This window comes from Salmo salar, chromosome 18, assembly GCF_965601325.2.
Source record: "Salmo salar chromosome 18, fSalSal1, whole genome shotgun sequence".
NCBI lineage: Eukaryota > Metazoa > Chordata > Actinopteri > Salmoniformes > Salmonidae > Salmo > Salmo salar.
This window is the reverse complement of record NC_138308.1, coordinates 31,148,244-31,164,228: the sequence shown is the minus strand read 5'-3', so window position 1 is coordinate 31,164,228 and position 15,985 is coordinate 31,148,244. Positions and strand designations below refer to the sequence as shown.

The 15,985-nt window shown below is 41.2% G+C and overlaps 1 protein-coding gene across 4 annotated transcripts in view; it reads left to right on the top strand.

The window, feature by feature from the left end:
- The window catches only part of LOC106577192 (disks large homolog 5), a 119,689-nt gene that overhangs the window by 81,073 nt on the left and 22,631 nt on the right, over positions 1 to 15,985 (top strand). For all 4 annotated transcript variants that reach the window (XM_014155050.3, XM_014155048.3, XM_014155051.3 and 1 more), the window contains 4 exons: positions 8,652 to 8,785; positions 9,185 to 9,349; positions 9,496 to 9,682; positions 10,407 to 10,555. In XM_014155050.3, coding sequence (XP_014010525.3) covers positions 8,652 to 8,785; positions 9,185 to 9,349; positions 9,496 to 9,682; positions 10,407 to 10,555 — 635 coding nt within the window. The remainder of the gene's footprint in view (positions 1 to 8,651; positions 8,786 to 9,184; positions 9,350 to 9,495; positions 9,683 to 10,406; positions 10,556 to 15,985) is intronic.

The window sequence follows — 15,985 nt, the reverse complement described above, 5'->3', positions numbered from 1 at the left end:
CCATCACTCTCGTTCTTGGTCAAATAGCCCTTATACAGCCTGGATGTGTGTTGGGTCATTGTCCTGTTGAAAACAAATGGGATGGCGTATCGCTGCAAAATGCTGTGCTAGCCATGCTGGTTAAGTGTGCCTTGAATTCTAAATAAATCACTGACCGTGTTACCAGAAAAGCACCATCACACCTCCTCCTCCATGCTTCACGGTGGGAACCATACATGCAGAGATCATCCGTTCACCTACTCTGCTTCTTACAAAGACATGGCGGTTGGAACCAAAAATCTCAAATTTGTACTCATAAGACCAAAGGACAGATTTCCACCAGTCTAATGTCCATTCCTCGTGTTTCTTGGCCCAAGCATGTCTCTTCTTCGTAGTGGTTTCTTTGCAGCAATTCGACCACGAGGGCCTGATTCACACAGTCTCCTCTGAACAGTTGATGTTGAGATTTGTCTGTTACTTGAACGCTGAAGCATTTATTTGGGCTGTAATTCCTGAGGCTGGTAACACGAATTAACTTATCCTCTGTAACTCTGGGTCTTCCTTGCCTGTGGCGGTGCTCATGAGAGCCGGTTTTATTATAGAGCTTGATGGTTTTTGTGACTGCACTTGAAGAAACTTTCAAAGTAATTGACATTTTCCGGATTGACTGACCTTCATGTCTTAAAGTAATGATGGACTGTCGTTTCCCTTTGCTTATTTGAGCTGTTCTTGCCATAATATGGACTTGGTCTTTTACCAAATAGGGCTATCTTCTGTATGCCACCCCTACCTTGTCACAACACAACTGTTTGCCTCAAACGCATTAAGAAGGAAAGAAATTCCAGAAATTAACTTTTAACAAGGCACACCTGTTAAAACCTCTTCAGCGTCTCATCCCGTCAGCGGGATCAAAATCCAGCGAAAAATCATATCGCCAATTAGCATTAAAAAAAAAAAAATTAAAAACATTTTTTTTTTTTTTATAGATACACCTCTCCTGAATCGACCCACGTCGTCCGATTTCAAAAAGGTTTTACAGGAAAAGCAAATCATTAGATTATGTTAGATGAGTCCATCGTAAAAAGCAGCTTCATAGGCATTTTCCGACCAACCACTTGCATCACATATAATCAAAAAACAGCTAAATGCAGCACTAACCTTTTACAAACTTCATCAGATGGCACCCCCATGTTATACAATGCATGCATTCTTTTGTTCAATAAAGGTCATATTTATATATAAAAACAGCATTTTACATCTCTGTCTGACGTTGAATAAATAATTTCCCCTCAAATGCGTCCCGGTAAACAATGCTACATTTCCCTAAATTACTATCCTATAACGATTTTTTTAAATTTATATTGTCAATCTAACATTTATAGATGAATATCTCTTGAGAACACCTGTCATACCAGATTTTAAATTAACTTTACTGGGTAATCACACTTTGCGATAAAAGGAGATGCGATACTCAGAAAATGAGCTAATATACAGAGCTCGGCGCCATCTTGGAAACAATCGCATGTCACATCTCATCTTGTATAATATTGTCAATAATCGCCTACCTTTAGTTGTCTTCATCAGAAAGCATCCCAGGTCCACAACAGATGTATTTTCGGTCAAAAAGTCCATACTTCACGTTCCATTAGCCTGCTGTTGGTAGCGCGTCCTATGGCTCTCTCCAAGCGCAGGGCTGAAGTTCCGGATAAAATGAGATTCTCCCGCCTGTAGGTTCGTTCAAACATGTCAAACGTTGTAAAACATTAATCTTCAGGGCCTGTAACACCAAGAGAGCCAATAAGATTCAAGGGGGATGATTTCATGGCCTTTAAAACCGTTTCCAAAGGTGGGGGTAGACATGGCCGCCGGCGTCATAATGGTGATGGCCCATCCCCTGTGACCAATTTCCAACTCGTCTCATTCAATGAGTTTCGACCGTATAAGGCTCAAACCACTGTGAAAAGACTGGCGACATCTAGTGGAAGCAATAGGAAGTGCTCACTGAACCATTGTTAACGGTGTGATTAATAAGGAAAGATGAGAAGTTGAGTCCACAATTCAGAATTCCACTTCCTGTTTCAATCGGTCTCGGGGTTTTGACTGCCATTTGAGTTCTGTTATACTCACAGACACCATTCAAACAGTTTTAGAAACTTTAGAGTGTTTTCTATCCATATATAATAAGTATATGCATGCCCTAGCTTCTGAGTTTGATTAGTAGGCCGTTGAAAATGGGAACGATTCTTTTTCAAAATGCGCTGTGGCGCCCCCTATCCTAGGGTATCCTCAAGAGGTTAATTGAAATGCATTCCAGGTGACTACCTCATGAAGCTGGTTGAGAGAATGCCAAGAGTGTGTAAAGCTGTCATCAAAGCAAAGGGTGGCTACTTTGAAGAATCTCAAATATGAAATATATTTTGATTTGTTTAACACTTTTTTTGGGGGGTTACTACATGATTCCATTTGCGTTATTTCATAGTTTTGATGTCTTCACTATTATTCTACAATGTAGAAAATAGTAAATATAAAGCAAAACCCTTGAATGAGTAGGTGTCTAAACTTACGACTGGTACTGAAGCAGACACTCTTATCCAGAATGATTTAGTCACACATTAATGCCTGAAACTTTTTGAGGCTATTTGATCCTTTCAGTCAGGAAAAACCCCAGGGCTTAATGGCATACCGGTAGAGGTATATCAAGTATTTTTTGATATACTAAAAGCTCCATTGTTATATTGTTTAACCTCTTACATCTAGACGTTCCGCTAGCGGAACACCTGCTCCAATATCCAACGATAGGCGTGGCGCGAATTACAAATTCCTCAAAAATACAAAAACTTCAATTTTTCAAATATATGACTATTTCACAGCATTTTAAAGACAAGACTCTCCTTTATCTAACCACACTGTCCGATTTCAAAAAGGCTTTACAGCGAAAGCAAAACATTAGATTATGTCAGCAGAGTACCCAGCCAGAAATAATCAGACACCCATTTTTCAAGCTAGCATATGTCACAAAAACCCAGAAGACAGCTAAATGCAGCACTAACCTTTGATGATCTTCATCAGATGACACACCTAGGACATTATGTTATACAATACATGCATGTTTTGTTCAATCAAGTTCATATTTATATCAAAAAACAGCTTTTTACATTAGCATGTGACGTTCAGAACTAGCATACTTCCGGGGAAATTACTAACAATTTACTAAATTACTCACGATAAACGTTCACAAAAAGCATAACAATTATTTTAAGAATTATAGATACAGAACTCCTTTATGCACTCGATATGTCCGATTTTAAAATAGCTTTTTGGTGAAAGCACATTTTGCAATATTCTAAGTACATAGCCCAGCCATCACGGGCTAGCTATTTAGACACCCGGCAAGTTTAGCCTTCACCAAAATCAGATTTACTATTACAAAAGTTTGATTACCTTTTGTTGTCTTCGTCAGAATGCACTCCCAGGACTGCTACTTCAATAACAAATGTTGGTTTGGTCCAAAATAATCCATCGTTATATCCGAATAGCGGCGTTTTGTTCGTGCATTCCAGAAACTATCCGAAATGGTAAATCAGGGTCGTACGCATGGCGCATTTCGTGACAAAAAAATTCTAAATATTCCATTACCGTACTTCGAAGCATGTCAACCGCTGTTTAAAATTTTTATGCCATTTATCTCGTAAAAAAGCGATAATATTCCGACCGGGAATCTCCTTTTCTGCAAACAGAGGAAAAAACACAAAGACGGGGGCGGCCAGTGCACGCGCCTAAGCCCACAGTCCCTTGATCGGCCACTTGAGAAAGGCGATAATGTGTTTCAGCCTGGGGCTGGAATGACGACATTCAGGTTTTTCCCGGGCTCTGAGAGCCTATTGGAGCCGTGGGAAGTGTCACGTTACCGCAGAGATCCTTTGTAATGGAATGAGATGTCAAAGAAAGACAATAAATGGTCAGACAGGCCACTTCCTGTAAAGGAATCTCTCAGGTTTTGACCTGCCATTTGAGTTCTGTTATACTCACAGACACCATTCAAACAGTTCTAGAAACTTTGGAGTGTTTTCTATCCAAAGCCAATAATTATATGCATATTCTAGTTACTGGGCAGGAGTAGTAACCAGATTAAATCGGGTATGTTTTTTATCCAGCCGTGAAAATACTGCCCCCTAGCCATAACAGGTTAACAACTCCTATAGAATGGTAGTCTGTCAGGTACTCAGCAGGAAGGTCTGATTTCTCTATTATTAAAACAAGACCCAGATGGCAAATATAAAGACCCAGTCTATCTAAGAAACTGGAGGCCCCTTACACTTCAATGTTGTGATGCAAAAATACTAGCGAAATGCATAGCACTCAGAATTAAAAAGGTTTTGCCAGTTATTGTTCATCCTGATCAGACAGGTTTATTACATGGACGATACATTGGAGATAATATACGACAACTACTACAAATACTAGAACAACATGAAACATATAAGAAGCAAGGAATGGTATTTATAGCAGATTTTGAAAAGGCATTTGATTAAGTAAGACTGGATTTTATTTATAAATGCCTGGTTTTTGTCAATTTTGGTAATTCTCTTATAAAATGAGGAAAAATGTTTATCAACCCTAGGTGTAAAATAGTAAATAACGGCTACTTCTCAGAGTTTTGAATTGTCAAGAGGATTTAAACAAGGGTGTCCGCTGTCACTATATCTATTCGTTATGGCCATCGAAATGCTAGCTATTAAAATCGGATCCAATAACAACATTAAAGGATTAGAAATCCAAGGCTTAAAAACAAAGGTGTCCATGTATGCCGATGACTCAAGTTTTATACTAAGTCCGCAAGCTAGATCCCTGCAATGTCTCATTGAATATCTAGATAGATTTTAGTCCAGAGAGTACAGATAGTTAATTATGATAACTGTACGATATTACGTATTGGATCCTCAAAAAACACAACTTTTACATTACCCTGCAGTTTACCTATAAAATGGGCTGATGGTGAAGTAGACATACTCGCTATTCATATCACAAAATATATAAATAAGCTCTTGTCATGACGTTGGCCTGTGGGTAAGGTTTATGACCCCCCCCCCCCCCCCATAAATACCTTTCTCCCTTCCCTCTCTCTCTGACTCTACTGAAGGACTCTTTAATAGCCTTTGTTAAACATAGAGAGTCTGGGAACATCAAACAAGTGTAGGGAAAGGAACCATATTTCGGTAATAGAACCAGTTCAAAATATGCGTTGATACTTAATAAATATGATGTCAGTTCGGTTGTCATCTGAGACATTTTGACTGATGACAGGACGACATAAATTGTATCTGGGAAAGTCTACACATTCTAGTTATCAGATTCACATGGAATTGTTGTGCAATTTAAATGTTTGAATATGAAGTTATTTGTGAAAAGATTACATGTAATTTTAGCTTCCAAATGAGAGAATTGGGTTTTCATAAGGTTAGAGCCCTGCTCAATCAGTGGCCCGCCCCTGTGAAGAGACATGCGTTATAAACTATGAAACACACCCTTCTCTCCCTCCATTATATAAGCCCTTGACGAAAATGTGACCTTCTGTTCCGAGGACGATAGGACAACGGTCCATACATTAAAAAGGACTAACATGTCAAATACAGAACTAAGCCAACCTCAGCCTGAGCTTTGGTTGTGAATGGTATGAACTTTGAACTCTTATTCACTAAAGAAGTGAGACCTCCTAGCCATTGAGTTAGCAACAGCAGCTGTAAACGTGGGCTAGGAAAGGGCGGACGACGTATCCAGTCTAACACACAATGAAGATACTACAACGTATCCAATTTACCACCAGAGATATTCTTCCAAGGACAGGAAGATCTCTGTCGGCCAACACGGCCAGCATCTACGACCAACCTACGGAAGCGCAGCTCAGAGTAAATATTTATTTCGCTTTCCTTTTCCAAATGGGCGGTAATTTAGAATGCATAAGATACTGTATTTACGAAAGCTTAGCTTCTCCCTTTGTTCCTCAGTCTTCCCACTCTTTCATTCAAGCCCAACCCCCTCTCTTTGTGTAACAAGCCATCATACAGGTTCCGTCCACCAGGGACGTTTTCTGTATGACATAATTTGCATTCTGTGTATATGTAATTCTGTGTGATTAGTTGGGTATTTAGGAAATAAATAATTAAACCCAATTTTGTATTGCTGATTCAAATAGCCAGGGTTCGTGAAGATAACCAAGAATTTACAACTTTCAGATGAAACTGAAATAAGGTGACGATTAATATTGACTGCTATTGATGTAAAATATTACTAGGTCTTTCAGAGTTTATTCGGAAGATAACAGCTCTATAAACACTCTTTCGTGATGCCCCGACTTTGAGCTAATCATGTAAATGTAATTAACTAGAATCAGGTAATATTAATTACAGAGAAAGGATTTTATAGAATAGCATGTCATATCACTTAATCCGGCATAGCCAAAGACACGACACTCTCCACAATGAATTTCAATAGAAAACTTGTAAAAATAGACATGATCCTGCAACCATGGAGAGGTAAATACCTGTCTATTTATGGAAAAATTGTCCTGATTAACTCCTTAGTCATATCTCAGTTTACTCACTTACTTATGGCGCTGCCTACTCCTGATGATTCGTTTTTCAAATCATATGAGCAAAAAATATTTCGCTTTATCTGGGACGCTAAACCAGACAAAATAAAGCGTGCCTATCTATATAATGAATATGAATTGGGTGGGTTGAGATTATTAAATATAAAAGCACTAAACCTCTCTCTACAAGCTTCACTTATTCAAAAGTTTTACTTGAACCCTAAATGGTTCTCAAGTAGATTACTAAGAAAAGCTCATCCATTGTTTAAAAATGGCATTTTTGCCTTTGTGCAGATTGCCATGTCTCATTTTCGATTTAATTGAAAATTATACTTTTTCAAACAAGCATTGCAGAGCTGGCTACAATTTCAATTTCATCCCCCAGAAAAGATAGAACAAATATTATGGCTGAACTCAAATGTGCTGGTTGATAAAGTATCTGTATTTATGGGAAAGATATTTGAAAAGGGTGTTTTCTTCTTAAATGATATTGTAAATTGGAATGGTAGAGTTATGTCCTTCATGGAGTTATCAGAATTGTACGGGAAGGTCTGCTCAATGCAGGAGTACAACCAATTGATTACAGCATTGCCCCAAAAATGAAGGAGGCAGCGGGAGGAGGGTAGGGAACTGGTCTGTCTGCTCAATATAAAGGATCAAAACTGGCGGAGGAATAAAAATAGCATACATAGGAAAGTATACCAGTTTCATTTGAGGACCAGGATGTTGACAATTGTGCCATACAGATTGCAAAATAGTTGGGAAGAGATTTGATATACCGATTCCATGGTACAGAGATGAGTTGATATATAAAACAATGCATGATTCAAGACTTCGTGCTTTTCAGCTAACATTATTATATAGAATTCTTGAAACCAACAAAATGTTGAATATTTGGGGCATAAAATCATCGAAGCTCAGCAGATTTTGTTGTGAGACCATTTATTATGGTATTGCCCTCAGGTAGCCCGTTTCTGGTCTCGGGTTCAGGAATGGCTGAAAATGCATAGCATTGATCTAAAATTGACCCTAGAAATAGTACTGTTAGGAGATCTGGAGAGACCGGGTCAGTCAATTACAAATAGTCTTAGTAAAAGTATTTATCTTCAACTCGCAACCTGTGGGTTCTTTTCGATTAGATAGGTTGAAATTGTATGTTGAACGTCACAGCATAGTTGAAAGATATGTGTTGCGTAGAAACCCGATGTGGGTGGCCAGCAGAGATAAATGGGATGGGCTGAGGGAAGCTGAGGGTTGGGATGTGGAATTGGAGACAAGTGGGAGTGGAGTTGCTGTGTGGGAGGTGGAATGATGGTCAAAGATAAAAGTAAAAAATGTTTTTTTAAGTCAAAATAAAACATAATAAAAAGTACATTTGAATGACACTAAGTGGCAGTGTTTTTACAACTAATGCCGGTTTGCCTGAGGTTGATGCTGTGCAGGTGTTTGTACACATGCATATACAAACACACTCATTCAAATAAACACGTACAAGAACACACACATACATGTAATAGTGTCAGACATGCACACAAACATATACAGTTGGCATTACTGTTATGATTTTAGTTGTCCTTGATGTCCTTTGTTTTGTTTTCTTTGGGGAGTTTTTGCATTGTTGTTCGCTGTTTTCTTCTGTCTTTTCCTTTTCTCTTTAGTTCATTCTCTTGGTTGTTGGTGCATTGGGGGGTTCTTGGGGGTGGGGAATGGAATTAATTGTATTTTTTATTTTTCTTCCTGGGGGGGGGGGGAGGAGTCTTGAATGGTTGAGGGACAGCTATTGGGGTACTGTGGGGGGGGATCTTGGAGGGTTCGGGTTCACGTTTTTTGGCCTGGTGGGAGATCTGTCAACATGCCCTTGAGCAGGGCATTGACCCTGGATGCTTCTGTGTGTCGCTCTGAATGGGAGTCTGTTGAATGACTGGTATGATGTAGTTGTTGAGCGGCTTCACTGCAAGTATACTGTATGTTTCGAATATTCAATGAAAAATAAATGCCTGAATATGACCTGTAGAATTGAGAAGTGCTGTTTATTTTCAGTGAGGATTTTTCAATAACATATAGACTTTCTCTTCTCCTCCAGTATAACGGTATTAACCTGCGTAATGCCACAGAGCAGCAGGCCAGGCTGATCATTGGTCAGCAGTGTGACACCATCACCATTATGGCTCAATACAACCCCCACATGTACCAGCTGGGAAACCCCTCACGATCCAGGTAAACAATGACATTTCTTCCCAGTGGGCAATTTACATAAATATAGTCTTTCGTACTTCAAAAGGTGTGTAAAATTGACCTCGGACATACCATGACATTTGTAAATCTCGTAGTCATAAAGAATATACAGGCCTCATTTACCACCATTTAAATAGATTGCACCAATATTTAAACTTTATTTAACTAGGCAAGTCAGTTAAGAACAAAAATCTTATTTACAATGACGGCCTAGTCCGGCCAAAACCGTCCTGTGGGACTCCCAATCACGGCCGGTTGTGATACAGCCTGGATTCGAACCAGGGTGTCTGTAGTGACACCTCCAGCACTGAGATGCAGTGCCTTAGACGGCTGCGCCACTCGGGAGCCCATACTAAGGTTTTTCTTTCTCTGCGTGTGTAGTTCTGGTCTGGAGCCGGTGAGCAGCCAGTTCACGTCCCAGGGCAGTGGAGCCACCACCCCAGACAACCACTCTACTATAGACACTCTGAGTGAACAGGACGAAGGAACACTCACCCCCTCCTCCAAACAGACCACCCCTACAACTAGTCCTCACAGCTTCATCAGGTAACACACACCTCTGACGGGCCCACCGCTGACTGCTCCAGCCTCTCCAGCTTCATGTGGATTTGTGTATATTGCAGGGATTGGGTACCGCAGAAGACACATTTCTGTTTGGTAAGGTATTCGTGTTGTTCCGTCCCCCACTCCAGGGTGTCGTCAGAGGGCAGTCGTAAGGTGTGTGAGCCGCGGGTGGTGACGGTGCGCAGGGCCCAGGGTGCAGAGCTGGGGCTGGGGCTGTGTGGAGGGAACCTCCGGGGGGTCTATGTAAAGAGTCTGGAGGAGGACAGCCCTGCTAGGGGACCAGAGGGCCTGCAGCCTGGGGACCTCATACTGGAGGTAGGTTATATACACCAGCATGTAGGTGGACACACACACAAGGTCTATCACAACTATTTTATGAGTGAACTTTTTTCACCGTGCAGCATCCCTGCCAAAGCCCATCGCTGTTTTCCTTGCCTGTCTTTGTTCCTTTATCGATTGCCCCTCTCCTCTCTTTCTCTCATTGTACACTGTGGTGTACCTACATGGCCAATCTTTATACAGAGATACGCAGGCAGCTAATACTGTCCCATTCCTGTGATGCTCCCACTCTGTCACTTTAATCTCTGTTCTCCAAGCAGGCCTAGAGCCTTGTCATCAGAACAGAACTCTATGTCCATTTTCCTCTTCTCTCATCCTCCTCCTAATCAATAGACAGACACTTCAAAGATTCAAGGGGCTTCTGCCCCCTCCTCCTCCTCACTAATCAATAGACAGACATGCAACCAAAAAAACACAGAGGCTGAAGGAGTCGGTGTTTTACTTTCTGGACCAGCCCAGGGCTTTGAAATGAATGTATTGATTGGTCTAGACACTGCCAAAATCTATCACTCATCTCTCTCACTCTCTATTTCCCTTTCTCTCTCTGTATCTCACACTCTTGCTCCTTCTCTCCCTCTTCTCTCTCCTTTTTCTCTCTCCTCCCTCACTTCTCCCTCTCTCCTATTTAAAAAAAAAGTGTTTGTGTAATGATGATTTTTCCCCAATAAAGGGGTTTGTAAATTCCAATTCTCTATCTCAGTATGGGTCAGTGAATATGAAGAACAAGACAGTGGAGGAGATGTATGTAGAGATGCTGAAGCCGGCTGAGACGGTCTCACTCAGAGTCCAACAACGACCTGACGACTTCAACATGGTCAAAGACACACCGGGGGACGGCTTCTATATCAGGTACACACACACGTCTCCAAAATGCCTGTTTCATGATGCACCAGTGAAGCCCATGGAGAGGAACTCTTTCTTCATCTAAAGCAATTATGTCCCACATCCAGGAGAATTATCCCCTGTTACACTATAGAGATACTGTCTGTTTATATGTCTGTTAATGTCTGTCTGTATGTTTATTTATATATATGTATGTGTGTGTGTGTGTGTGTGTGTGTACTACCGTTCAAAAGTTTGGGGTCACTTAGAAATGTCCTTGTTTTTGAAAGAAAAGCACATTCCTCAACTGGCAGCTTCATTAAATAGTACCTGCAAAACACCAGTGACTCCGGGATGCTGGCCTTCTAGGCAGAGTTGCAAAGAAAAAGCCATATCTGTCTGGCCAATAAAAAGAAAAGGTTAAGATGGGCAAAAGAACACAGACAGATATGTCTGTCTGCCTATATGTGTGCCTGTGTGTCTGTGTCTGTGTGTATCTGTCTGTCTGTATCTGTCTATGTCTGTTTGTCTGTATCTGTCTATGTGTCTGTATCTGTCTATGTCATGTCTGTCTGTCTGAATCTGTCTATGTCTGTCTGAATCTGTCTATGTATGTCTATGTCATGTCTGTCTATGTCATGTCTGTCTGTCTGTCTCCTGTCTGTATCTGTCTGTCTGTCTCTGTCTGTCTGTGTCTGTCTGTCTGTATCTGTCTATGTCATGTCTGTCTGTCTGTCTCCTGTCTGTATCTGTCTGTATCTGTCTGTCTCCTGTCTGTATCTGTCTGTCTCCTGTCTGTATCTGTCTGTCTCCTGTCTGTATCTGTCTGTATCTGTCTGTCTCCTGTCTCTCTGTCTGTATCTGTCTATGTCATGTCTGTCTGTATCTGTCTGTCTGTCTGTATCTGTCTATGTCTGTCTGTGTCTGTCTGTCTGTATCTGTCTATGTCTGTCTGTATCTGTCTATGTCTGTCTGTCTATGTCATGTCTGTCTGTATCATGTCTGTCTGTATCTGTCTGTCATGTCTGTCTATCTGTCTATGTCATGTCTGTCTATCTGTCTATGTCATGTCTGTCTGTATCTGTCTATGTCATGTCTGTCATGTCTGTCTGTCTATGTCATGTCTGTCTGTATCTGTCTATGTCATGTCTGTCATGTCTGTCTATCTGTCTATGTCATGTCTGTCTCTGTCTATGTCATGTCTGTCTGTCTGTATCTGTCTATGTCATGTCTGTCTCCTGTCTGTATATGTCTATGTCATGTCTGTCTGTCTGTCTCCTGTCTGTATCTGTCTATGTCTGTCTGTATCTGTCTGTCTGTCTGTATCTGTCTATGTCATGTCTGTCTGTATCTGTCTATGTCATGTCTGTCTATGTCATGTCTGTCTAGCTGTCTGTCATGTCTGTCCGTATCTCTCTATGTCTGTCTATCTGTCTATGTCTCTGTCTGTATCTGTCTGTCTATGTCTGTCTGTATCTGTCTATGTCTCTGTCTTGTCTGTCTGTCTCCTGTCTGTATCTGTCTATGTCTGTCTGTCTCCTGTCTGTATCTGTCTATGTCATGTCTCTGTCATGTCTGTCTATGTCATGTCTGTCTATGTCATGTCTGTCTATGTCTTGTCTGTCTGTATCTGTCTATGTCTGTCTGTCTCCTGTCTGTATCTGTCTGTGTCTGTCTGTCATGTCTGTCTATGTCATGTCTGTCATGTCTGTCTATGTCCTGTCTGTCTATGTCATGTCTGTCTGTCTATGTCATGTCTGTCTGTCTATGTCATGTCTGTCTATGTCATGTCTGTCTATGTCATGTCTGTCTATGTCATGTCTGTCTGTCTATGTCATGTCTGTCATGTCTGTATCTGTCTATGTCATGTCTGTCTGTCTATGTCTTGTCTGTCTGTCTGTGTCATGTCTGTCATGTCTGTCTGTATCTGTCTATGTCTGTCTGTCTCCTGTCTGTATCTGTGTCTGTCTGTGTCATGTCTGTCTGTCATGTCTGTCTGTCTGTGTCATGTCTGTCTGGCATGTCTGTCTGTCTGTATCTGTCTGTCATGTCTGTCTCTGTATCTGTCTATGTCTGTCTGTCTGTCTATGTCATGTCTGTCTGTATCTGTCTAAGTCATGTCTGTCTGTCTGTATCTGTCTAAGTCATGTCTGTCTGTCTGTATCTGTCTAAGTCATGTCTGTCTGTCTGTATCTGTCTATGTCCTGTCTGTCTGTCTGTATCTGTCTATGTCCTGTCTGTCTGTATCTGTCTATGTCCTGTCTGTCTGTATCTGTATCTGTCTATGTCTGTCTGTCTGTATCTGTCTATGTCTGTCTATCTGTCTATGTCTGTCTGTCTGTCTGTATCTGTCTATGTCATGTCTGTCTGTCTATGACATGTCTGTCTGTCTATGTCCTGTCTGTCTGTCTGTCTATGTCCTGTCTGTCTGTCTGTATCTGTCTATGTCCTGTCTGTCTGTCTGTATCTGTCTATGTCCTGTCTGTCTGTCTGTATCTGTCTATGTCCTGTCTGTCTGTCTGTATCTGTCTATGTCCTGTCTGTCTGTATCTGTCTATGTCCTGTCTGTCTGTATCTGTATCTGTCTATGTCTGTATCTGTCTATGTCTGTCTGTCTGTATCTGTCTATGTCTGTCTGTCTGTATCTGTCTATGTCTGTCTGTCTGTATCTGTCTATGTCTGTCTGTCTGTATCTGTCTATGTCTGTCTGTCTGTATCTGTCTATGTCTGTCTGTCTGTATCTGTCTGTCTGTCTCTCTGTATCTGTCTGTCTGTCTCTCTGTATCTGTCTGTCTGTCTCTCTGTATCTGTCTATGTCATGTCTGTATCTGTCTATGTCATGTCTGTATCTGTCTATGTCATGTCTGTATCTGTCTATGTCTGTCTGTATCTGTCATGTCTGTCTGTCTGTATCTGTCATGTCTGTCTGTCTGTATCTGTCTATGTCATGTCTGTCTGTATCTGTCTATGTCATGTCTGTCTGTCTGTATCTGTCTATGTCATGTCTGTCTGTATCTGTCTATGTCATGTCTGTCTGTATCTGTCTATGTCATGTCTGTCTATGTCATGTCTGTCTGTCTGTATCTGTCTATGTCTGTCTGTCTGTATCTGTCTATGTCTGTCTGTCTGTATCTGTCTATGTCATGTCTGTCTGTCTGTATCTGTCTATGTCTGTCTGTCTGTATCTGTCTATGTCTGTCTGTATCTGTCTATGTCTGTCTGTCTGTATCTGTCTATGTCTGTCTGTCTATCTGTCTATGTCTGTCTGTCTGTATCTGTCTATGTCTGTCTGTATCTGTCTATGTCATGTCTGTGTCTGTGTCTGTCTATGTCTGTCTGTCTGTATCTGTCTGTCATGTCTATCTGTCTATGTCATGTCTGTCTGTCTGTGTCTGTCTGTGTCTGTCTGTATCTGTCTATGTCTGTCTGTCTGTCTATGTCATGTCTGTCTGTCTGTATCTGTCTGTCATGTCTGTCTGTATCTATCTGTCTATGTCATGTCTGTCTGTATCTGTCTATGTCATGTCTGTCTATGTCATGTCTGTCTGTCTATGTCATGTCTGTCTGTCTATCTGTCTATGTCTGTCTGTCTGTATCTGTCTATGTCATGTCTGTCTGTCTGTATCTGTCTATGTCTGTCTGTCTGTATCTGTCTATGTCTGTCTGTCTGTATCTGTCTATGTCTGTCTGTCTGTATCTGTCTATGTCTGTCTGTCTGTATCTGTCTATGTCTGTCTGTCTGTATCTGTCTATGTCATGTCTGTGTCTGTCTGTCTGTATCTGTCTATGTCTGTCTGTCTGTCTGTATCTGTCTGTATCTGTCTATGTCATGTCTGTCTGTCTGTGTCTGTCTGTGTCTGTCTGTATCTGTCTATGTCTGTCTGTCTGTATCTGTCTATGTCTGTCTGTCTGTATCTGTCTATGTCTGTCTGTCTGTATCTGTCTATGTCTGTCTGTATCTGTCTATGTCTGTCTGTATCTGTCTATGTCATGTCTGTCTGTCTGTATCTGTCTGTCATGTCTGTCTGTATCTGTCTGTCTGTATCTGTCTATGTCATGTCTGTGTCTGTCTGTCTGTATCTGTCTGTCATGTCTGTCTGTATCTGTCTGTCTGTATCTGTCTATGTCATGTCTGTCTGTCTGTATCTGTCTATGTCTGTCTGTATCTGTCTATGTCTGTCTGTCTGTATCTGTCTATGTCATGTCTGTCTCTGTCTATGTCATGTCTGTATCTGTCTATGTCATGTCTGTGTCTGTCTATGTCATGTCTGTCTGTCTGTATCTGTCTATGACATGTCTGTCTGTCTGTATCTGTCTATGTCATGTCTGTCTGTCTGTATCTGTCTATGTCATGTCTGTCTGTCTGTATCTGTCTATGTCATGTCTGTCTGTCTGTATCTGTCTATGTCATGTCTGTCTGTCTGTATCTGTCTATGTCATGTCTGTCTGTCTGTATCTGTCTATGTCATGTCTGTCTGTCTGTATCTGTCATGTCTGTCTGTCTGTATCTGTCATGTCTGTCTGTATCTGTCATGTCTGTCTGTATCTGTCATGTCTGTCTGTATCTGTCATGTCTGTCTGTATCTGTCATGTCTGTCTGTATCTGTCATGTCTGTCTGTATCTGTCATGTCTGTCTGTATCTGTCATGTCTGTCTGTATCTGTCATGTCTGTCTGTCTGTCTATGTCTGTCTGTCTGTCTGTGTCTGTCTGTCTGTATCTGTCTATGTCTGTCTGTCTATCTGTCTATGTCTGTCTGTCTATCTGTCTATGTCTGTCTGTCTGTATCTGTCTATGTCTGTCTGTCTGTATCTGTCTATGTCTGTCTGTCTGTATCTGTCTATGTCTGTCTGTCTGTATCTGTCTATGTCTGTCTGTCTGTATCTGTCTATGTCTGTCTGTCTGTCTGTATCTGTCTATGTCTGTCTGTCTGTCTGTATCTGTCTGTCTGTCTGTATCTGTCTATGTCCTGTCTGTATCTGTCTATGTCATGTCTGTCTGTATCTGTCTATGTCATGTCTGTCTGTCTGTATCTGTCTATGTCTGTCTGTGTCTGTCTATGTCATGTCTGTCTGTCTATCTGTCTATGACATGTCTGTCTGTCTGTCTGTATCTGTCTATGTCATGTCTGTCTGTCTGTATCTGTCTATGTCATGTCTGTCTGTGTCTGTCTGTGTCTGTCTGTGTCAGTCTGTCATGTCTGTGTGTCTGTCTATGTCATGTCTGTCTGTCTGTATCTGTCTATGTCTGTCTGTCTGTATCTGTCTATGTCTGTCTGTCTGTATCTGTCTATGTCTGTCTGTCTGTCTGTATCTGTCTATGTCTGTCTGTCTGTCTGTATCTGTCTGTCTGTCTGTATCTGTCTATGTCCTGTCTGTATCTGTCTATGTCATGTCTGTCTGTATCTGTCTATGTCATGTCTGTCTGTCTGTATCTGTCTATGTCTGTCTGTGTCTGT